This window comes from Chamaea fasciata, unplaced genomic scaffold (assembly GCF_029207755.1).
Source record: "Chamaea fasciata isolate MVZ Bird 193981 ecotype frontalis unplaced genomic scaffold, bChaFas1.0.hap1 SCAF_3, whole genome shotgun sequence".
Classification (NCBI taxonomy): Eukaryota; Metazoa; Chordata; class Aves; order Passeriformes; family Sylviidae; genus Chamaea; species Chamaea fasciata.
In genome coordinates, this window is record NW_027094088.1 from 111,573,817 (window position 1) to 111,597,721 (window position 23,905).

Below are 23,905 nucleotides of genomic sequence, written 5' to 3' on the forward strand. Positions count from 1 at the left end.
TATTTCCCTTTTACCTGATCATCAGTTCTCTGGAGCAAGAATACTTCTTTCTGTCTTTTATCTGGTCTTTCCGAAACTGCAGCAGCACAATTCACTTTTAGGGATATCTGCTTTATTTTTTTTTTTTAATGTTTCTCTGTGTTGGGCCGTGCAGGGGAGGAATTGAATAAACTGTGAGGGGTTAGAGAAAACCCCTGGTTAGAGTTCAGCAGTGTTCCCATGGCTACTGGGACAGGTACACCACAGAAGCAGGAATACCTTGGCATTTCAACAGCCCTTCCAGGTGATTTATGGTTTTACATAAGCTTTTCCTAAACCCAGAGGTTTTCTAGGGTTGGCACCTCTTCGCTTGTCTCCATGCCCTGTTAATTCTGTGCTCAGTGGCCCGTGGTTATTAAAATTCTTATCAATAAAGGAGTTTCTGAACAGGGTTCTTGTTTTCTAAACTTTTACATACCTTTGGAACTCCTCTGCTTAACCAAAGGAACATTTGTTTTTATGCCTAATGTACTTCATGAAAAGAAAGAAATGTGTAGAGTTCAAGCAATATTTGCCTTCAATTACAGTAATTAAGTTGTCAGGACTTGAAGTCAGCAAGGCAATGAGAAAATCCTTTCCTGGTTGGCCAGGGAGTAACGGGGGTTCTGGGCCCAAGTGTGTTTTACACATCAGGGTGGGGAGGGAAACGGTTCTGGCCGAAAACCTGGGAGTCTGTTTGTCCTTTTGCAATCCAGGGTGTCAAAGTCCTGCTGTGGGGGAAGGAAAATGACCCTGCTTTCCTGGGCGTCAGCAGGGCCAGGGAAGTGATTGTCCCTCTGTGCTGGGCCACCTCCTCTCCTGGGGACACTTCTGGGACCCTCCCAACAAGAGAGACCTGGAGGGGCTGGAGCATGTCCATGGAAGGGAACAGAGCTGGGGAAGGGAATGGAGCACCAGGAGGAGCTGAGGGAGCTGGGAAAGGGGCTTAGCCTGGAGAAAAGGAGGCTCAGAGGGGACCTTGTGGCTCTGCACAGCTCCCTGACAGGAGGGGACAGCCAGGGAGGGTCGGGCTCTGCTCCCAGGAAACACAGATAGGGTGAGAGGAAAGAGCCTCAAGTTGTGCCAGGAGACATTCAGGTTGGACATCAGGAGGAATTTCTTCATGGAAAGAGTTGTTAAACATTGGAAGGGGCTGCCCAGGGTGCTTTGGGGTCCTCATCCCTGGAAGTGTCCAAGGAAGGCCTGTACATGGCACTCAGTGCTTTGGGCTAGGTGACAAGGATGGTCACACGGTGGGCTTGATGGTGTTGGAGCTCTTTTCCAACCTATATGACCCTGTCATGACATGGGATTCTCTGCTTGTTGGGTTAGGTCTCATTAAAGATAGTTTTAATATAAATACAGCTCAACCCATTTATCCTGGGAATTCTGTCTTGTTAAACTTCTGCTGCAGCTCCCCTGTCAAATGTAACCTGTGTGGATACATCCTGTTTTTCCCGGTGTTCCACATCCCTTTTCAGGCTTCTTTGCCAGAAGTCAAATAGTTTCAGTTGCTTCATAACCCTTCAGGAACACTACAACATATCCCTACAAGAAAAGTCCCTAATTTTGATAAGTACCCACACAAACATCACTGGAATCTCAAGTGCAGGCTTACTTTCGTTCCACTGGAATAGCTCTCTTGAAAGCAGATGGATGAGGAAATCACCACTCGTAATGCATCACTAATGACACCAATTTTTGCATTCCTGCTCATGGGAGTAAAGGTTATGGATGCAAAAGGAGCCAGACCTGGAAAACCTTACTCACAAACCCTAATAAACTTCAGCCAGTAAGTTTAACGATGCCCTCAAGAGAGCCAGGTCCCTTATCTGCAGCATCATGCAATAACTATAAAGTGTTGAGATAAGTGGGGTTTTATCTCCCAGCTCTCTGCTGGCCTTCCCCTGAGTATCAGCTTATGGCAGTGAGAGTTGCTGTGAGATCTGACTGCTCTGATTTGGGCAGGCAGAATTCAGGGTGTGTGGGCAGACCAGATGCTCTTACCCATCCCTGTATTTATGAATGGAAAAACAAGGAATTATCTCTGACTGTAATCCCTGTGGATCCCCTTTCCTTCAGGAAGGTGTTGTAGGGCAGATGTTGGTCAGGATTCTACACCGTCCTTCCCAGCTTTTCCAATCCAGAGGGGGTACCTGGTTCCCTGTGGTGTGCACAGGGCTTAAAAAAAAACAAAAAAACAAAAAAACCGAAAAACTAACAATTAATGAGCTGAGGGAGCTGGGAAAGGGGCTCAGCCTGGAGAAAAGGAGGCTCAGGGGGGACCTTGTGGCTCTGCACAACTCCCTGACAGGAGGGGAAAGCCAGGGAGGGTCAGGCTCTCCTCCCAGGGAACAGGGATAGGAGGAGAGGAAATGTCCTCAAATCGTGCCAGGGGAGGTTCAGGTTGGACACCAGGAGGAATTTCTCCATGGAAAGGGTGGTCAGGCATTGGAAGGAGCTGCCCAGGGAGGTTTGGAGTCCCCATCCCTGGAGGTGTCCAAGGAGTGATGGATGTGGCACTCAGTGCTCTGGGCTGGTGTCAAGGTGGGGTCAATCACAGGTTGAACTCGATGGTCTTGGAGCTCTTTTCCAATCTGAATGATTCTGTGATTCTGTGAAAATCTGGGACATTTCCAAGAGTCATTTATGACTTCTGCCAAGCAAAAGGCTTTACCACAAAGGCTTTGTTTTGAGTGCTTTGGTATGTATGTGAACAAGCCTTAATTTCAGCTTTCTGGTTTGTTTCTTTTGTAAATCTCAGATAATTTAACAAATTATACATTACCATCTTGTGGCGTTTGTTGCTTTCTCAGTCAGTTCTCTTCATGCCATCCATAACTTCCAGCTCCAGAGCTATACTTGCTTTTAGTTTGATATTTCCTTTCTAGAAAGGAGATTCTTCACCTGCAGCTGGAGATGAGCAGCTCTTTATTTCATGTCTGCAGAAACCTTGTAAGATGTAACCTGTGATGTTGTTTGTGCCATCTGATAACGTGTGATCAAATGGAGCCTGTTTAAATAACAACATCTGAGACACCCTGACAGCAGAGCAGCTCTGAAACAAACATTCCCAAAGATCAGATAAGATGGAAGAGATGCCTCAGTGCTGGATTGCTCCCCTGGATCACAAGTTCTTTGCTGAAGAGCTATTCCAGGCATGGGATTTCCTTTGTGCCACAGGCTAATGGATTGTAGTGGATCATTTTTCATGCTGGTTTATGCCTTGCAGAGACATGTGCTTTGTAAAGTCAGTGTAATGCACTGAGTATGGCAGTGAGTTATGTAGGAGGAGGTAAACTTAAGGAAATCAAAACAACTGAAAATTGTCTTGGTTTGTGTTCTCTTGCTGCCTTCTCTCCTTCCACCTCTTTTCCCTAAACCTGCAGCATCTTTCACATTAAGGGCTGCCTCACTTCCACCCAAATCTGTACTTGCACAGTTAATTTTCAAAGCACCACGTTGCTTTTCAGTATTTTCCTTATTAGTGTGCAAAAAACCCAGGATTATGTTTCAAGCCATGACTCCTGACTCACTCTTGCACCTTTCTGTTCCCTTGCAGGAGGATATTGCTGATCCTGACTCCCAGGAAGAGAAGGAACCCAGCCCTGGAGATGGTTCCAATACAGTGAAGAGCGTTCTCACTGTCCAGGAATATTTTGCCAAGCGCATGGCAAAGCTGAAGGGATCCCAGAAGGAGACAGAAACAAAGGTGGATCATTCCAGCCCAACAGCTGATGAAGCTGTGGAGCCTTCAGAAGGGCTGGTAACCAAAGTCAAAAAGAAAAAGAAGAAGCAGAAGAGAGATGATGAGGCAGAGAGGACAGAGGACTGTGAGAAACCAGGGAAAAAGCCAAAGGCAGGGAGCTTGAATGGAAAAGAACTGGATGATCCACTAAATGAATGTCACAAAAGGAAAAAAAAGAGGAAACATAAAGAGGAGGACGAAAGAGAAGACATCAGTTGTGATGAAAATACAGGCAATGGAGAAATTTCTGCGGGAATGTCTGAGGGAGAGGAACTCAGGACAGAGGAGCAGGAGGAAAAGCAGAAGAAACGCCACAAGAAGAAGCACAAAAAGCAAAAAGAGGAGACAGGGGAGTGTGGGGAAGGAGCACCCAGAAAGAAAAAGAAGCACTGCAAGAACATTTAACCCCTTTCAGGCTTGAAGTCTTGTCTTAGAGGAGGCTGTGTGTAAACACAGCACCAATCCAGGCTTGGACACTGCTCCAGCTGAACACTGCTCCAGCTTCAGCTGGGACAGACTGGTTCTAAATACAGGCTGGCTCTAAACACACGCTGGATCTAAACACACGCTGGATCTAAACTCAGACTGGATCTCAACACAGGCTGGATCAAAACCCAGCTCTCCCAAGGGAAAACGTGGCGATGGGCCAACAGGAGCTTTAGTGCCACGTTCAAAAGAGATTCACATGGAGGATTAACATATCAAGACTGAAAGGCAGAGAAAGACTTTCTGCTGCTTCACACTGACTGTGTTTTTCTCAACCCAGGAAGAAAAAATTAAAAATCACCCTAGTACTGCCTTTTTATTAAAATTGTTTTCACTTCTGAGAGCCCAGCTCTGCTTCTGGAAGCAGGGAGGGGTTTGCAAAGCTGTCTGTCTTTTTTACATTGATTTTTGCAAAGTGGTGTCTAATTTTTACATTCATCTCTTTTTACGTATAAAATAAATCTTGTTTCTTCCCAAAATGCTTACTTAGATTAAAAGTTTGCTCCTGAGTGTCAGCACTAAAGGATGAAATAAAAAGACCTCCCTGTGCCTCCAAACCATTGTCAAACAGTTGTAACTTTGCAGCAAAGCTAAAGGAAATGTGTATTAACCTTCTCATTTATTAACCATACCTAAATCTTTGATTTCCAGGCAGTACTCGGGATCTCTTCACTGGTACCTCTGGAATCCAGAAAGCTGCCTTGGATAGAGCCAGTTTTTTTCCTGAAATTGGGAGACCAATAGATTTTAAAAGCACAGTCAGATTGCTATTGCCATTCACACATTGAAAACTTGCAATTTGGATTTATTACCAAACTAAAGCTTGTTTCTCATTGTAAGCCTGGAAATAAGGAATGCTGGAACTGGGCACTGCCGTGAGCAGTTTTGTGGGAGATCTGAAACATTCAGCATGAATTTTGGCATTTTAATGTCACTCAGAGCTGTCAGAAGAGATGGGTGAGCTTGGAAGTGGTGGAATGGGGAGAAGGATTCACCTTCCAGGTGTTCTGATATTTCTTTGGCCACAGCAAACCGACAGCACAACCCTGAACACCAGCCAGTTATCCTGGCAGAATCCAGAATCCAAATCCATGAGCTGCTTGTTTCATCCAAGCCTGGCTGGGTCTCATCAGTGTAAATCTAAAACATCCCATTGGCTGCTCTGCTGAAGAAAATGGGTACATTTTTATATTGTCTCAGCTCAGCAGAGTTGCTTAACGTGGTCTGAGGGACATTGTCAAGATGCAGATGTTAATAGGGGAAAAAATCTCCTTAATCTGCCTTTATTGTGCAGTGGAGGAAGCTCCATCTGCAGCACCCAGACCACATGGATGGTTTGGTTGCAGCTCAACTCCTCCTTTTTTAAGATCTCTTGGTTTCCAAAGCACCTTTTTTTTTTTTTTTTCCCTGCCCTCAGGACATGCTGCTCATTCACTGCAGCAAAATGAAGTTTCACTTCTTGTGTGGGAGAACAAGATGCCTTTCCCTGGATTTCACATGCCAGGGGTTTTAACCCTTGTTGCATCTCCTTTGCAGGCTGTACAATTATTATTCACCATAACCTGCTTGTCCCTGGCTTCCTTAAATAAAATACCACTAAATACCATCAGTTGCTGTCAAACTGGGAGGAAACTCCTTGCTTGGGGTGGGAAAAAAAAAAAAAAAGTCATCTTTTCAATGGAAGAAGACAGCAAAATAATGTTTTATGTTAAACTGAAGCATCCCTCCAGATTTCTTGCTCACCACAAGTTGGAATTTTTGTTATTAATTTTGTTACTAGAATCCAAAAGCCTGATTGTTTCCAATTATTTTTTTTTAACTCTTAAGCCAAGTAAACCTTACAGCCTCTCTGGGATTTCAGTTTAAAAAGGTGCTAGTCAAGGAGTAAGGTTTCCTTCTCCAAATACTGCTGGGCTTGTTTGTTTGTTCCCTCTGTGAATTTTCATGTGTTTCTGTGTGCTGATTCTTGTGGGTGCTTGGCCACATTCCAGTGTCAGTTACAGGAAGAATAAAACTAGGAATAAACCTTTAAATATGTGCTGTTGCTCCTGTTAAATTCAGGATACCCAAGACTTTAATCTGGCTCAGATGGAAGTATCAGCTACCAATGGAAGAGTCTCTATTTCTGCAATAAATACACGGCACTTTATCCTGGGAAATGTGGAATTTTAATGTGCCCCAGCTCTGCATGTGGTTGTAGGAGGGGAAAATCATAATAAATAATCATAAATCATAAATTGCTTGTATTTGACAGAAGCAATTGATTTAACTGCTCTGCTCTGTGTTTGTGGTCAGTGTTAATGAAAAGCTCTTCTTACCAGATACTGTCCAGTGAAATGGAAGATGGGAACAAGAGGAACATGTTTCAGGGTAATAAATTACATATATATATATATTTGTTTGTTTGTTTCTAGTGGGTTTTGAGTTTGGTTTTAACCCAGCTCTGGGTTTGGCAAGAAGGCCTTTTTTAGAAAGCACAAGAAAAAGAATTACGTCAGTGCCCAGATGGTGGAATTAGCAGAATGTGAGCACAAAGGAACGACTTGGTTTCATTTCCGCCAAAATCAGACTCTCAAACTCCGAGGCCTTTTGTTGTAAATTCATCCATTGTGCTCTCAGAATGAGGTGGCTCCCAGTGAAATTACCTGGACACCAAGGAAAATGAGACTTCCCTGCTATGCCGTCTCTCCCAAACGGGGAACGGGGGCACGCACAGCAAAGATATTGAAATGCTGTCAGTTTTGGTAACTCCGGGTCAGCAGTGACTGAAGGAAATTTCCCTTTTTGCTTTGGGAACTTTCCAGCACTGGTTTCTCCTGAGCCGTTCCGTTCTTTGCAGGGATAGGGCTGTTCTTGGCTTTGAGGCTCGGAATTCGCTGCAGGATCCACAGCCAAGGATGTGAATGGCATGTGCAATGTTAGAGCAGCAATAGTAGAGGTTGAATTGTGCTTGGAAACACCTGCAGGCACCAAATTGCCCTGGGAAGGAGAGACCATGGGAAAAATAGTCCTGGTACCATTGTTGGACCCAAATCTGCATGAACTTCATGGGCTTTTGGAGTTTTGTCCGACTGTGGGGCTTTCCTTGGAGCCAGGGGTGGGAGATGGCACTGGAGCACCCCGAATGACAGCCCAGACATGTGGTAAAGGCAGAATTCCTTGAATTTCCTCCCAAGGCGTTCCAGCTCTGATGCTTCACACACAGCCAGCGTAAAGCAGAGGTAGAATTGTAGAATTATGGGATCACTGAGGTTGGAAATGCCCCCCAAGACCATGGAGCCCAACCATTCCCTCAGCACAGCCAAGTCCACCACTGACCCATGTCCCCAAGTGCCCCTTAGTAACAACCAGGGGTTTTTAAAGCATAAATGCAAGACATCATTAAAGATTTCAGAATCACCTGTGCTTGTGTTTAAGTGAATTTGTGTCCATTGAGGTACAGCTACTTTGTGACTTTTGTGAATTGAAGGGGCTGGAGCAGAAGGGAATTGAATGGAAGGGAACGGAGCTGGGGAAGGGGCTGGAGCACCAGGAGGAGCTGAGGGAGCTGGCAAAGGGGCTCAGCCCGGAGAAAAGGAGGCTCAGGGGGGACCCTGTGGCTCGGCACAGCTCCCTGACAGGAGGGGACAGCCAGGGGGGGTCGGGCTCTGCTTCCGGGGAACAGGGACAGGATGAGAGGGAACAGCCACAAGTTGTGCCAGGAGAGGTTCAGGTTGGACACCAGGAGGAATTTCTCCATGGAAAGAGTGGTTAGGCATTGGAAGGGGCTTCCCAGGGCAGTGGAGGAGTCCCCATCCCTGCAAGGATTTCAAAGTCATGTGGATGTGGCCCTTGGGGACAGGGGTCAGAGGTGGCCTTGGCAGTGCTGGGGCACGTTGGACTCGGTGATCTCTGAGGGATTTTCCACCCTAAGCCATCCTGTCTCTGTGAAGTATTTGGGGACAGCTCAGCATCGTCTCCATGGCTGCAGTTCTCCTTTCAGCTGCCCTGGCGCTCTCTGCCTCCAGCTCCTCGGCTCTCAGCAAGGACAATTAGCTGCATTCATCAGCGTAATTAACCAATTTTCTCCTGTTTAAACACACAAGACCGAAGTTGTTGCAGCACCCACCTTCAAAAGGCACAATTTACGTCAGGAAACCTCCGGACCTGCCAACACTGAGGCAAGGAAGGAAACTCCAAGGAGAGGGAAACCACACAAAGTCTATTGGAGACACTGCCCAGCATCACATCTGGCTGGAAAAACGACCTGGGGATAGTGTATCCTTTTGAATATGAGGTGAGGACTGTAAGCATCCAAAGCCATCCTTTGCCTAATTCCCCCTCATTCCTGGGCAGGAACCCCCAGGAAGGATCAGAGCTCAGAGAATTTGGCACAATAACCAAGGCTTTTGTTTCTGTACCTGCTCCATGCAGGGATAAACCATTTTTTTCTTGATCAGCAAACTTCTGGTGATCTGGGACTGGGAAATGCAGTACAAATACAGAGTTTTGTGGTGGCAGAGTGGGAATATTGTAAAACAAATTAAAACTCCATTTCTCAGCAAGTCAAAATCTGCTTCTGAATCACTCAAATCTTTTTCTTATCTTAATCCATCTTTGTAAATTTGAAGGTGTAAGAGGGAAACGCTTCCTAGTTCCTTTTAACCTAAAGGCAGTAAAATACATATTTTTGTAACCTTAAAACTGCATTTTAAAAGTAGTAATAGCAGAAATATTCAGCAACATGCTGAAAAATTTAGCATTTGGGGGACGGGGAGAGGTTTTCTGCATTTTTTTTGTATAATGGGAAAGCTCTGGGATTTTTTTACCTAGAAGAGAAATAGCGCAGGTAGCAATCCCTGGGGAAAACCTGGTGGAATCAGGGAGGATGGGCAGTGGGCAGAGTTGGGAACTGCAGCACTGGGGGAATCTTCTGCTGGGAACCCCCAGCTCTCGCTGCAAAAACTTCCCTTGGGAGCCAGGAGTTTCATCAATAATTAAGGAACATGTGAATATTGAGCTAATTTAGGATTTGCACTTTCTCACATATTTTAATGTCCCTGAAGGTTGGTGGGGTGCGAGATGGCGGGGAGGGAGGGTCGAAAATAATCCCTCCCTTTGCAAGAGTAATATTCCAGATGTCAGATCCATCCACCCCCACACCCCCCCCCCAAAAAAAAAAAAAAAAAAAAAAAAAAAAAGAGGGATATTTTTAAAGATATGGCCATTCCATGCAGGGTTCAGCCACTCATTTTCTGCCTGGCCCATCGGGAGTTGTTGCCACTGTTCCCCATCCATGAAAATGGGGGAGAACAAAGCTTTCTTCCCCCCTTTGTCTGCTCCGTCTATTTTCGCTCGCGGCTTTTCGCCGTAATTTCCCTGTTCCCAAAGCCCTGGGAGAGCTCTGCTGCTTCCTGTGCCCCAGATACAGGTGAAGCCTCGCTGCAGAGCGGGGAAGGTGAGCGCACACACACATAAGGAAAAAAAAAAAAATTTAAAAAAAATTTAAAAAAAAATAATAATAAAAAAAAAGGTAATCCCGAGGTTTTTCCAGACTAATTACCCCAATCCGGTGGCAATTAAGAGGTGGCATTTTCGCATGGCCCCAGCCTTCCTTTATGTAACACGGGAGCTTCCGACAGGACAGGTTTGACCAGCATTTTAGGCAGGGTGCAGAATGAAACCCTCCTTACTAATGCCATCAGAATGCCAGGTGCTGCAGGAGAAGGGGGAGAGAGGGAAGAAAAAAAAAAAAAAGTGGTTATTAATAATAGTAGCAGTGTTTGCACTTAAAATTCTGCGTGGGGGCCCTGGGAAGGGAGGAAATCCAAACGAGGGATGTTCTGCTGGATTTCTTTGTGCTGTAACCACACAGGAGCCCCCAGATTGTGTCTCAGGAGGTTCTGAAAAGCCACGAGTTGACCCCTGTGATACCTCTGGGAGGTCAAATGTTACTCCCAGGATGTGGAGGGAATAATGAGGATGAGGAACACCCAGAGAGGTGCTCCGAGAGCTTCCAGGCTTCGGCAGCAGAGGCAGGAGGTGGGTGCAGGTCTTGTCCTCGCTCAGGGTTTTATCCTCTCCCAAACCTTTCCACCCACCCTGCGAAACGTGGAAACACAGGGCAAGGTGGAAGCAGCCCTGTAAAAGGGATCAAGTGGAATTCATCCATCTCTTTTCCTTTTCCCAGGAAGGGAAATTCTGCTGCTACTGCTAAAAATTCCTGGCCTCTGGGGCCTCGACAGAGGTGTTTTTCTACTCATGATATCCAGGTCTTGAGCATCCTGAGGGTTAAAATGTAACAGTGAGCCAAGGTATTCACCATACCCAAATTGCCACCCGATTCAAAATAAAACTTTGTGACCCTGGGCAGCCTCTTTTTCAGGGCACTTCCACCCTTCCTAAAGGGAACTAAACAAAACTTAGGATGTTCCAAATTCTCGCTGCCAACCTCTGCAGCAGCTCCAGCCCGCAGAATGCACTCGGGGAGACGTGTGCAGGGCAGGGTGGAGAGTTTGGCATCCTCCCTCCCTGCCCCATGCCGACACTTGAAGGCGTGAGACGATACTTTGGGAGAGATCTGGAGCTGCTGGGACAGAACAAGCTGTCCCCAGGAGCGTGCCCGGCTCCAAACCCCAGATAAAAGGCAGCTCCTCCTTGTGTGTGTGTCTGTGTGTGTGGAAAGGGTTTATAAATCTGTCCCGAGACCAGGAAATCTCCTGCGCCTTTTAGATTTAAGAGAAGTTGCCTTCCTGTTGTATTCCCAGATAACGCAGCTCTGATGGAGCCCACTTGTAAATAGCTTAATAGATTTAATCAGTCCCTTCGGAAAATGTTGTTGCTTCCGCAGGGTTTTAGTTCAGTCCTGAGGAAAAGCTCGGGGAGAGCAGTTGCTGCTTCTGCTGCGAGCGAAGTCGGCAGATTCCAGCTCTCCTGACCCCAAAATCCCTGCAATCCACAAGGAACCAGAGCCATCCCGCTCCTGTGCAGAGGGAAGGGAGAGACCAGGAAGCCCAGGCGGATCCTGCCCGGCTCACGTTTACATGAACTCTCTCCATCACTCCTAATCTGACAAGAGTCAATAGGAACACCCAGGCACGTGGGAAACCCGCCCCAACTCCCCGGCCTGGGATCCGCGCCGGGGTTTTCCCCCCTGGCTTGGGGTCAGATGGGGCAGCCTTGGCCAGCCCCAGGGAACGCCCGCCCATCCCGCGCCCCGTCCCGCTCCTTTTCGGGCAGCGCCGAGAGGAAAACCCGCGGTCAGTCAAAGCCGCTGCAGCCTTATGTCCGAGGGTCAAAATCCTAAAGGAATCCAGCCATCAAACACATTCCCCAGGGCAGGCTGCAGGGATGAGCCTGGAAAGGGCAGCCAGCTGGGGATTTTTGGTGCCATCGCCTTCCTGGAGATCCTTTGTCCTAGTGAGAGGAATGCTGCTGGGATAACTTTCCCACCTTTGTGAACACCCAGCTGGGATTAGTGGGGAACACCATTGTGTGGCTTTGGGACTTCCATCCCATCCAGTTTTTTTGGGATGGGGCCGCAGTCCATAAAAAGCAGCAGCAAGGAAAAGATCCTTTGTCTCCCAGTGTCCAGGGGTGGGCAGTGGGGACAGACTGGGGGTGTTTCAACCTCTTTGAGCTGTGCCCAGCCCCATCCCTGCCTTATTTTCCCCTAAAAGCTCCCTTAAGGGTCCGACCAGGCTGGACAAGCACGCGACAGCAGGTTGGTCGTGTCCCAGTTTCCATCCCATACGAGGGGACCTGGAAACGTGGGTTGAAAACCCACATGAGGTGGGCAAAGCACAGCCTGGGCTGGTAGTTAAAGCAGGAGAAGTGGGGAAAAGGTGTCCCTGCCTGTGGGATCCGTGCCTTGATTTCCCTTGGCAAAGAGGGTTTCTGCAGCTTGTCAAAGCCTGGGGAGAGGCTCTTTTCACCCCAGTGGGATCTTCCCCTTGGTGCCATTTTCCTTTTCTTTCCAAGTTTTCAGTGCCTTTATCTCCTCTCTCTGTGTTACCCCATAACCTTTAAAGTTTGAAGGTCTGTGAGGTGCAGGGGGGCAGCGGCGCTGTTTGGGGGCGGGACATCTCCAGCTCTCTCCTCACTCCCTTTCAGCGGGCAAAGTCAGGAAAAATAATATTAAAAGAGGGGGAGCGGGGGGAGTGGGAAGGAGAAAGGGAGGTGTCGGGGGTGCTGCTTCCCCGGGGGGGTGCCGCGCAGAGGGTGGGGAGAAGTTTTCTCCCAGCACCATCCCGGCCGAGGCTGAGGAGTTTGCAAACAAGGAGGAGCAGCGAGTCCCTTCGGTGTCATTGGAGGAGGCTTTTTCCAAGGAGCTCATAAATACGGGAGAGGCCGGGCAGGAGGCTGGGACTGCGCGGGGACCCCGAGGGCAGCGCGGCGGGGCGGGGGGGCCGGGGGGGGCCATGGCTGCGCTGCTCAGCACATTCCCCTGGCCGGAGCGGCTGGAGGGGGACGCGGGCGAGGGGCTGTCCCCAGGGCCACCCCCCCGAGCGTCGCAGGGCGAGAAGGGCTCCGAGAGCCGCATCCGCCGGCCCATGAACGCGTTCATGGTGTGGGCGAAGGACGAGAGGAAGCGGCTGGCGGTGCAGAACCCCGACCTGCACAACGCGGAGCTCAGCAAGATGCTCGGTGAGGAGCGCGGTGGGCGCGGGTTTTGGGGTGGGCGAGGAGCGGGGCGAGGTCGGGGACCCACCCGCGCATCCCCTGGGGTACAAACCCTGCCGGGATTCGGCGCCCCGGGGTGAGCAGCCGGGCACTCACCCACCCATGCAGGTGCAAATCCTGTGGGGATTCAGTGCCCAGGGGCACCCACCGGAGATCCCCGCCGGTGCAAACCTTGTCCGGATTCGGTACCCGTGCGTCCACGAGGGCATTGCCGGGAGTGCAAATCCTGCCCGGATCCAGCGGCCCGGGGGAGGCACCCACGCACCCACCCGGGCATGGGATGCACCCCCTGCTCGGATCCGGCGCTCCGGGCTTGGTCCCCGGGCACCCACCTGCGGTCCCTGGAGTGAAAACCCCGTCCGGATTCAGTGCATTGGGGCGGGGATCCAGGCACTCTCCGGCCATTCGTGGGGTGCAAATCCCGTTCGGATCCAATGCCTCGGCGTGGGCACCCTGCACCCACCTGGTTATCCCGGGGTGCAAATCCCATCTGGATCCAGCGCCCCGGATTGGCCATCCCTGGGGGTGCCAACCCTGCCCAGGTGAGGACCCTGTCTGGCACGCAGCAGGAGGGCACCCCTACACCTACCTGGCCGGTTTTGGGGTGCAAAGCCAGCCCGGGTGAAGCACCCTGGGGCGGCAAAACCTGATGGAGTTCTGCACCCCGGGAGTAGCACCGTGCACCCACCCCGTCACCCACGGGGTGCTCACCCCAAAGTTGTCCCACATTCCGGGTGTGCAGCCATTGCTCAGGGTGCAAAGCCTGATGGCGTCCTGCATCCTAGGGGACAGGCACTCTGTCACCCCTCTGCTGCAAACCCTCAGGCTGCTGCCCTGCTGTGCAAGGAGGCACCCCGAAATTTTCCTGGCCTGTCCTTGCTGTCCCACTTTGTCCCAGAATTACAAGGCTGGGGTGTGTGTGTGTATTTCTGCTGTTACTTATGGGGGATCACAACCCATTTGGAGCACACATTTGTTTCCCACTCCCCATCCACTATTTCTCCCTTTCTCCCAATCCCCATTTCGATGTGAAACCAGGAGGACAAACCAAAATTATCAGCCGAGACAGCCTGAGAAAGAGTTGCCCGAATTGCAACACAGCTTTGCTGCCCAACCTCTCATCCAAAGTTTGTGTTTCCCTGGACAGTTCTGTGGTGTTTTCTTTGGTGGTTTGGGTTTTCTCCTCACTGCTTTGCCATTCAGTATCTCAGCTTATTAGTGTTATTTCTGCTGTCTCAGGCCATGGGAAGGCATCAAAGTCTTTGATGTGTATCCTCATTTCTTCACCTTACCCTGAGGAGCAGCCTGGGACAGCCTCACTGCAAGATAAAACCCCCCTGCCCAATGCTGCTTTTCTGTCCTGTGTCTTGGGGACATTTCATTTCAAACAGGGAAGAGCGAGGTCATAGAATTAATTATGGAATCACGGAATGGTTTGGGTTGGAAGAGACCTTAAAGACCATCTAATCCATCCCCCTGCCATGGGCAGGGACACCTTCCACCATCCAGGCCAGCTGTCACAGTGCCCAGGTCTCCTTGTGCCCTGGTGCAAGTCCTGGCAGGGCACAGGCTGGGGCACCTTAAAGGACACCACGTCCTGACCCTCTGCTCAGCCAGCCTTGGCTGTCCCTGCTCCACAGCCAGGCTCTCTGTCCCAGCCCATGGAGCTGGGAGGGTTCAACTGCCTGGATTTATTTACTAACCGTTAACCCACCTTGTGTGGGGACTTGGGATGAAGGGAGTCAGAGATCCTATAACAGCCTCAATTCCCCCCTTCTTCTCCCGCCCGCTGCCACCACATCTCCCTGCGGGGTTTTTGGGATGTGTCCTCTGCGTGTGCCAGGTGGGATTTTGGGCTCCCTCGGGAGGCTGCGGGTGCTAAGGGAGCGTCTCCTCCATTTCAGGGAAGTCCTGGAAGGCGCTGAGCCTGTCGCAGAAGCGTCCCTACGTGGAGGAGGCCGAGCGGCTGCGGGTGAAGCACATGCAAGATTATCCCAACTACAAGTACCGGCCCCGTCGGAAGAAGCAGGTCAAGCGCATCGGGAAGCGGGTGGATCCCGGCTTTCTGCTGGGCAGCCTGACACGGGACCAGAACTCTGTGCCGGAAAAGAGGACCTGCAGCCGGGCCGGGGGGGACAAAGAGGGCCCGGGTGAGTACCCGCCCCGCCCGGGGCTGCCGGCTGTGCGGGGATACCGGGAGGCTCCGGGCAGCGGCAGCAGCGCCAGCGTGGACACCTACCCCTACGGTCTGCCCACCCCGCCGGAGATGTCCCCCCTGGATGCCATAGACCCTGAGCAGAGCTTCTTCTCCTCGCCCTGCCCCGAGGAGCACCACCGCTCCCACCTCGCCGGCGCCACCTTCTCCCCGGAGTACGCGGGCGGCTCGCTGGCGTGCGGCCACCACCCGCTCAGCCCCATGCCACAGCCGGCCACCTGCATGATCCCCCCGGCCTCCAGCTGCCCTGCCCTTCCTCCTCCTCCTCCTCCTCCTCCCAGCTACTACACACCTGCCTTCCCCTCCCTGCCCCCTCCCAACCTCCATGCCCACCTGGGCCAGCTCTCCCCGCCGCCTGACCACCATGGCTTCGACCCCTTGGACCAGCTGAGCCAAGCGGAGCTGCTGGGGGAGATGGACCGCAATGAGTTCGACCAGTATCTCAACAACCCCGGCCACAGTGACCACCACGGCGGGGCCTTGGCCAACGGGCACGGCTCGGCATCTGGCAGCTCCCACGGCTCCGAGAACAGCCTCATCTCCGTCCTGGCCGATGCCACGGCCACCTATTACAATAATTACAGCGTCTCTTAGGAGCCCAGCCGGGGCCGCCTGGACCGGCCGAGGAAGGACCCGACTCTGTTCCGAGGCGTTGCTCCCTGGGGACAACCGCCCGCGGCCCCCTCAGCGTGACCCAGTCCGAACCGCAGGGCCCTGGAGTCTCCTTGGTGTTGTAGGTAAAGGATTTGGGTTGTTGGCTCACCACCGTGCAAAGCCCGGAGCGGTCTGCTCCCACCATGGCCAGGGGGCACTTCCCGACGCCAAAGCCCTTTGGCCAGGTCCCTCTTCCAAAGCAGGGATGTTCCCGGGAGTACAGGAAGGCTGCACCTCATTTTGGGGCATCCCCAGCTCTGCTTTGGAGTCAGGAGTGCAGCAGCACCCCGCAAATGTCAGGTCTGAATTCCCCCCTGGAAGGGGGAAAGGCAGGGATGGGAGAACGGAAGATTTTGGTAAAGGTCCATGAGCTGGTTTTGGGTTCTGGTGGCAGCATTGCTGCAGCCACCCTGACCTGCCTGATCACTCCAATGGGGATTAAAGCCCCCATCCCCTGCCCCAGAGCATGGATTGGGGGCTTCATCCCTTGGGAAACCCCAGAGGGGATGGGGCACCAGCCAGGAGAAGGGTAGCCAGCCCCAGGGGCGCTGAGCCTGTTCTGGAGTGGGGTAAGATCAGGGCTTGGAAAGGCAGGATCTGGCCGGCATCCACCCCTGGGAGCAGGTCCTGGGAAGAACATTTTGGTTAAGAGGTGATGATGTAGCAGACACTTTTTTTTATCAAACATCCTTTGAAGGGGAAGGCTCCGTGTTTGGAGCCACAGTGCCCAATGCCTCTCCTAACTCTGGCGTTTTATTGCTTGTAATAAAGCTGTACATTGATTTATTCCTTCCATTATTCCTCCCACCCACCCCACCTCGGATTTTGTATTGCTCGAGTTCTCTTCCTTTCCATAAAGATGAAGCTTTATTTTAAATCAGTTATATGACATGATTAATCTTAGTGTTTACTGTATGGCACTTGATAATGATTAGTTAGTAACGTGGTTATGATTTCCTGGTTTCAGTCTCCAAAAATGTATTAATAATAATTGCAAAGAAAACTTAAAAAAAAAAACAAACCAAAAGTTCACCGGTTTTTAAGCTAACACATTCCATCTCTTTTGTGTGACTCTATGCATTTTGAATGAGTGTAGATACGAGTTTGCATAAAATATTTAATTTAAATAAATGTTTTTATATGATGATTGTTCAATGGTTTAAATTGCTGTCGCTATTGACAACAGTTTTCAAAACAGAAACATTTCCCATGCAAGTGCTATTTTTTTATATTTTTGTTGTCGTCGTTGTTGTTGGTATTTTCAGCCAAATTTTTTCTACTTCCATTTTTTTATAAATAAAACAAAGATCTCTGGTTATCTTTAAAAACTGTGGATTGCTTTCTAACAGACTCAGGGCACGATGAACGCTTACCCTCACTTTTCATGGAGTGTCTCGGGTCACTGCTGGCCTCGATCCTGCTTTTGCCATCTCTCGGATATGATCTTTGTAATCCTGTTTCCATATTACACTGAAGTCAAGAGCTTTGCCTTTAGTGTCTTGGTGAGAAGAGATGATGTTGGCAATTTATGGAGCCAGTGCCAGTGCCTGGAGCGTGAGTTTTAGTCACATTTAAGGCTCTCTTTTCTTTCACAGTTTGGGCTGATTCACCTTTTAAGATGCTCCATACCCTGAATCAGGTCCTTGTTCCAGGTGCAGATTGAGGCAATGAGGCCTCAGAAATGTGTGGGGGTCAAATTTGGGGAGCCACGTGAAGGTGATGTTGAGTGATGGTTTTCAGGCCTGGCCAGCAAAGAGAAACTCTTAATCCATGTTGTTGGATAGCATCACAGCCTGCTCTTGCCAGACATTAAATCAGGCTGTGACCCTGCTGTCCTTGAGGTCAAACCATGCACAGACAATCCTAGAGTTGTTAGGGCTGGAAGGGACCTCTGGAGATCCAAGGCAGGGTCAACACATCCTAAAGCAGTGTTCTCCCAGGCTGGGTCCTCCTGCTTGGCCCCAAAAAGTGGAGGAGCATGTTTCCTAATGCACTTTGTGATGCCACCTCTGTGTGGTGGCTGGGAGGGGTCTTCAGAGGTCACCCAACCCAGTCCTGTCCCTCAGGGTGGCTTGTCTCCCATAAATGACATCTCTGATCCATGGAGCCCATGGTCCCAGAAAGGGGAGACTGTATGAGTATTTGGGGAAGCACCAACATGCTGCTGTCCTGTGCTCTTCCATCCCCTCACTTGTATCCCCTGGATTCAGCTCTCCCATCCTGCCTCTTCCTTTTTCCAGCTCTCAGGCATCCCAACTCACCTTTGGCCTCTCATTTTTAGGGGGACAGGAACCTTTGGGTGTCCTCCTATCCCCAGGTGCTGTGGTGGCTCCCTGACTGGGATGCCTCAGCCCAAACGTGACTCTTCCAAGAGGATTTTGGGGCTGGAGGGAGGGAGGTGCCAGGATCTTGTTTGGCCTCTCTGCCCAGCAGCGGTGACTCACATGGGACTGTGCCAGGAGCAGGAGTGGGGCTGGAGAAGTCCTGCTTTTCCCTTCTCCATCTCTCCCTGCAATCCCTGTGGTGCCCCAGCCCCAAGAGGCAGCTGAGAGCAGCAGAACTGCCTTGGGGAGAAGGCTCAGCTGTCCCGGCCCACTCCCAGAAATTCAGCTCTGGGTATTGCCACCAGCCTGATCTGGGATGTCACATTCCTACCTTATAGGATCCTTTCTCCATGTCATTGGCTGCTCCTACTGCTCCTTATTTCCATGCCCTGAGCAATGATGGGATCAACTGCACCACCCTATAATAGGCTTTTCCCTACTTGGTTTCATCCCATGCAGGGCTGGTGCAAACAAACCCCTCTCCAAGAGCTCCCAGAGTCTGATTTCCCCAGGAAAAGGGGTTTCTCCACTCACCCCATCCCCAAGGAGCCCGTAGTGCCGGGATGAACGGAGATCCCCGCCAGCCAAGCCTGTCCCCACTTGCTCAACCCGGGAGCCACGTGAGGAGAGGTGGGAGCTTGTCCCTGTGCTCTCTGCACGCCAGGAACAGCTACAGGCCCCAACCGGGAGTCGGGGCCCCCCGAGGGCGTTGGGAGCTGCAGCCAAGGCGAGGTGCGGCTCCCTGGGAGCCACGGCCGGATCCGGGCACACGCCCAGCGCTGGGAGCAGCCGGCTCCCACCTCCAGGACACTGCAGCCCAGATGAAATTCAGGAGCAGAACCATCCACCCCTTCTCTGGGGGGACGGAGAATGAGATGCTGTGGGTCAATCCCCTCCACCCACAGCAATTTTTTGGGGATGCAGGGCATTGCTGCAGGGAGCAGATAGAAAGTAAGTGGCTGGCAGAGGTGGGAAGGAGTGGTTTTGCTTGGAAAGTGGATATCCATGTGAAAGACTGCTGGCCATCGCTGTTTATGGATGTTGGGGGGTCTCCACCCCAAGCAGGACTCATTCTGCATCAGTCCTGAGTATGTTTCTCCTCCCTCCCCATCCCAAATCCGGGAGCCCATGGCTGTCTCTGTGCATGCTGAGGAGTCTTGTGGTTTGTGGCCTGCTGTCCCCAGCCTGGGAACCAGCAGGAAAATCAAATCAGGGCTGCAGGAAGGATTAAAACAGTCTCACACCACATTTGGGGTGTCAGCTTGGGCCAGCACAGGGGTATCTCCTTGCCACAAGGTGACTGGGTGTGAGCCCTCTGTCCTCGGTGTCCTTGGCCACTCCTTGGCCCCGTGGCTGTGCAGGTCATGGTGCCAGGCATTGGGAACAGGGATGAGGTCACCTTCCCCCTTCCCGGACAGCTGGAATTTGGGCTGGCCAGGAGCTGCCATGTGTGTCATGCCCTGGGCGGTTTCCTTTGAATCCCTTGAGCAGGTGGTGGCTCCTCTCCGTCCCCTCTCTGCTTGTCCCAGTGCCACTGGGCAGGGGCGGGCCCTGGTGACAAACAGCCACGTGGATGTTCCATGCCTCAGTTTCCCTGTCTGTAGAACAGAGATAATTCTTCCTTCCCTCCCACTCTTTTTCCAACCAGTGCTGGAACATGACCTGTCCCTTCCCCAGAATCTGAACAGGACTAAATGCTTGTGCTGCCTTTAGCACAAGGGGTCCCTGCCCCATATGGAAGATCTGGATTCTGCTACAAAATCAGCTGAAAGACAACAATTTTCCCTGATTTTTCAAAGCAGAACCAGGTGAGGGGAGTAGAGGCAGAGAAAGGGGTGAGGTGACTGGACTGAGCTCACCCTGCAAATCAATGACAGAGCCTAGAGAAACCCTCAACACAGCCAAGTCCCCCAAATCTCTAAATCCTAAATCCCATTTTGCCCCGTTTTAGCTCTCCTTCCCTCTCCATCCCTTTTTTTCCCCCCTACCCCACCCTGGCTCCAAACCCCGCTGCACCCCACGGCGGGGAGGGCAGGATCAGGCTCTCCCTCCCGTCTCTCCAGAGGAGGGAATGAGACAAGCTGCTGAGTGGTTTCCTGCTCTGCACTGGCAATGGGAGCTGCTTGGGGTGCCGGGAGCAGGGGAGGATGTATCCGGAGCTGAGTGTTTCCTGGCAGATAAGGCCAACCCCTCCTGCCGGATGTTATGAGTCCAGGTCCTACCTCCACGTTTCAAGAGAAGGGGCTGAGGAAAGGCTTGGATGTTTATGTCAAGGAAAAATAACTTCTCCCTCTGTGTGTACAATCCTCTGGCTCCCCCAGGGCTACGTGCGGCAGGATAAATGCTGGGAATGGGATGAGGAGGGCTGTGGGCAGGCTGGGGTCTCTTCCCTGCTTGCTGGGGCTGTGTGGGAATATGCCCAGGCAAAGGCGGGATGGATTTGGGGAGAAGAGCCTGAGGGTGGAGAGGGCAGGCTCAGCACTGTGGGATCAGGCTCAGCATCAGTCTGGGGTCACCTCAGCCAAACCCAGCCTGTCACCTCTGGTGGCCGCCTGGAGCAGATCCAGCCCCCCGTTAGGATTTCTCCTCATCCTTCAGGAGAGCCCCTGCAAGGCCAGCGCCAAGGCCAGCCCCCAGGGCTGGAGGTCAGGGTCATCCTGCCCACCTCGGTCATCCAGGGAATCAGAGGTGCTGGCAGAGGGAGGACAGTGGCAGAGTTGGGTCTGGCGGCCTGGCTGGCTGGGGAGGGGGGGGGAAGTTGTGCAAGTGGATATGGAGGGAATGAGAGAAATATGGATTTCCCCCATATTTTTTGTAATGGATACGTAGAATCCAGTTCTGGTCAGAGCCTACTCTTCGGATTGTAGCTGTGGTCTCCTGTGGACACACTTCTGGAGCATCCCCACGGCTCAAGCCAGAACCTGTGCACTGCGTGAAGGCTGGAACATGTCCAGGGCCACCTCTGGATGATGGAAGGAACACGGAGAGACCTGCACTAGACTTAGACTGCTCAAGAAATTAGGACAGGGAAGAGCCCCAGCCCTCAAACGTTACCATTCCCACCGGAATTACCCTAGATCCCAGCACAGCCATGCCCAGGCCTCAAATCCTGCCCCAGGCCCAGGACAGAGGCAGTGAGGACATTCCTGGTGAGGGTCTGGATGTGGTTACCTGGTTTGGATGGGTCCAGTCATTGAACAGCTTTTCATGGACAGTTTTGTCTTTGGCATCAATAGGGAGAAATTTGAAATTAGACAAAATCTGGCAATCTCCTGTCCAGGGTGATTAACGAGAGCTGAGCTGCCTCCCACTCCCATCTCAATCCAAAAGGGGCTGCTGGAGGTCCCATTCCCCACCCAGTGGGTCTGAGAGAGGACTGGAGGACAACCTGAGAATAAAGGAGAGAGGGAAAAGCCCTGTTCTTCCTCCTTTCAGATTGAGGAGCCCATGAGGGCTCTCACCGACAGCCGAAGGGCATCCAGAGAGCACTGCTGCATTCAGGGAGAATTTTGGGATAAGAAGCCTGGTGCTGGAGCCCTGACCCGTGCCCTCCTCCAGTGTCTCCCACCCCTCTTCCATCAGCACCCGGAATTCCCCGGTGTCCCATCCAGCCAGGACACCGCACCCCGCCTCAGCCAGCCCGAGATGTTGTTCTTTCCCTTTGATTTCCAGGAGCTCCCACTTGGCCCCCAGAGCTCCACGGCAAACAAAACATCAGAAGCCCAGGCTTGGCGGTGCAGGAAGGAAACCGGCTCATGTGGGGCTGAGTCACGATCCCGCTGCTCCTCCCGGCATCCCAGGGAGCGGGATCGGGTATCAAGGGATGCCAGGTCCCACCGACCCCCGGCTGACTGGGGCACCAAAAATCCTCCACCACCACCACCACCATCACCCCGTTTTATTTGTTTTGGTAAACGAAACAAGGCTTGTGGGTTGTTTGTTTTTTTTTTTTATAAAGTTAGAGTGGGAAAGGCTGGATTTGCTTCCCTGCTGAGAGAAGAGCCTCCACACTGCCCGTTTGGGCCGCGGCCAAAATTCAGGGAGGATGCCAAAAACCTGAGTTTAAAAGAGGCTCCTCAGCACCCTTGACCTGGGTCCAGCTACTTGATTTTCTCCTCTCAGGACCAGACTTCTTGCCTAGAGCTTCACATGGGTGTGATTGACACCACTCGGATGTTTCCAACTCTCCCCCTCTTATTTACTGTAGATAAAAAATTAAAAAAATATATACACACACATATATACATATATATAAATGTATGTATTTATATATATATAAAAGATGGGTACTCCCAACTCTATCCCTCTCATTCACTGGAGAATATTTTATATTTTTATATACATATATAAATATAAAAATAAAAATATATAAAATATAAATACATATAAATAATTAATTGATAGATATCTAAAAATGTAAAAATATACACATACAGGTGATATGACACGTGCGTGTATATATATATGTATAAGGGATACTTATATACATATACATATACATATACATATACATATACATATACATATACATATACATATATATATATATATATATACATATACAAATATATAAATAGGAAAAATGAGTTCAAACTTTTTAGCGAGGCCAGTCATGATAGGATAAAGTGCAATTGCTTTAAACTAAAAGAGGGTAGGTTTAGATTAAATATAAGGAAGAAACCTGATCTAGTGGAAGGCATCCCTGCCCATGGCAGGGGTTGGAATGAGATGAGTTTTAAGGTCTCTTCCAACCCAAGCCATTCTTGTATTCTGTGATTTTATGATTTTATACATATTTGGGGGGAGGGGGGGGTGTGCGTGTGTGTGTGTGTGTACACACAGGGGACATGTGGCTTAGAGAAAGCAGCATCCCTTGGTCTCCTTTTCCACAGCTCTCAGCACAGTCTGCTGAAACTCTCAGCAGAGTCCATGTCTCACGTGTTATTTTAGGGTGGATATCAGGAAAAGGTTCTTCCCCAGAGGGTGTTTGAGCACTGGAACAGCTCCCCAGGGAATGGGCACGGCCCCGATGTTGCCAGAGCTCCAGGAGTGTTTGGACAACGCTCTCAGGGATGCACAGGGTGGGATTGTTGTTGTGTCTGTGCAGAGCCAGGAGTTGGACTTGATCCTTGTTGTGTCCCTTCCGAATCAGGATCTTATTTATGATTCCAGGATTCCATGGTTCTCATCCTCTTTGGTGCTGGTCTGAGAGACGTGACAGCCTCTGCCTGTGCCTTGGTGGCCTGGTGGTTCCAGAGGCTCCAATGAGCCTCATGGATGCACCTATGCAGGAAAATGAAGGGATCAGCTCTGAACACAACTGGTCCATCCTCTCAGCCTCCCAGAAGAGTACAATAGCACCCAAACAGTGTCCTGGGAATGATCCCTGGCCTTTGCTCACCTTGAACCTTATCTGGGGGAGTTGTTGCCTCCCTGCCACTGGATCTGGACCAAAATCACCCCAAACAATTGCAAGGTCATTGGGAAGCCTCTGACCCTGCTCCTATTCCTTGATGGGTTCTTCCAGAGCATGGATCTGGCTGCTGGGCTTTTATCACCTTAGAAAACATTCCCGCCTCCATCCCCCATGCCCAGGAAGATCGAAGATGTGTTGCAGTTGCAGAACCATGTGCTCCAGGATTAGGAAAGGCCAGGCTGGAGCGTGTTGGTGCAACCTCCCTGCTCCTTCCAGGTGCCAGGTGCAGCAGGAGAGCTGGAGTTGCAGGAGTTCCCAGGATGTGACAGTGCACTGGAAGTCACTGATCTCTTGGTTACAGGATCACAGTGAACTTTTCTCCC

The 23,905-nt window shown here is 50.9% G+C and overlaps 2 protein-coding genes across 2 annotated transcripts in view; both read left to right on the forward strand.

The window, feature by feature from the left end:
• PINX1 (PIN2 (TERF1) interacting telomerase inhibitor 1) overlaps positions 1-6,641 on the forward strand; it is a 60,814-nt gene extending 54,173 nt beyond the window's left edge. The window contains exon 7 of the mRNA XM_066180117.1: positions 3,581-6,641. Coding sequence (XP_066036214.1) covers positions 3,581-4,171 — 591 coding nt within the window. The 3' untranslated portion in view covers positions 4,172-6,641. The remainder of the gene's footprint in view (positions 1-3,580) is intronic.
• A 5,976-nt stretch (positions 6,642-12,617) lies between these two features.
• SOX7 (SRY-box transcription factor 7) lies at positions 12,618-17,102 on the forward strand. Its single transcript, XM_066180119.1, has 2 exons — positions 12,618-12,877; positions 14,818-17,102. The coding sequence occupies exons 1-2, from the start codon at positions 12,652-12,654 to the stop codon at positions 15,720-15,722; spliced, it is 1,131 nt and encodes a 376-aa protein (XP_066036216.1). The 5' UTR covers positions 12,618-12,651; the 3' UTR covers positions 15,723-17,102.
• Positions 17,103-23,905: the final 6,803 nt, after the last annotated feature.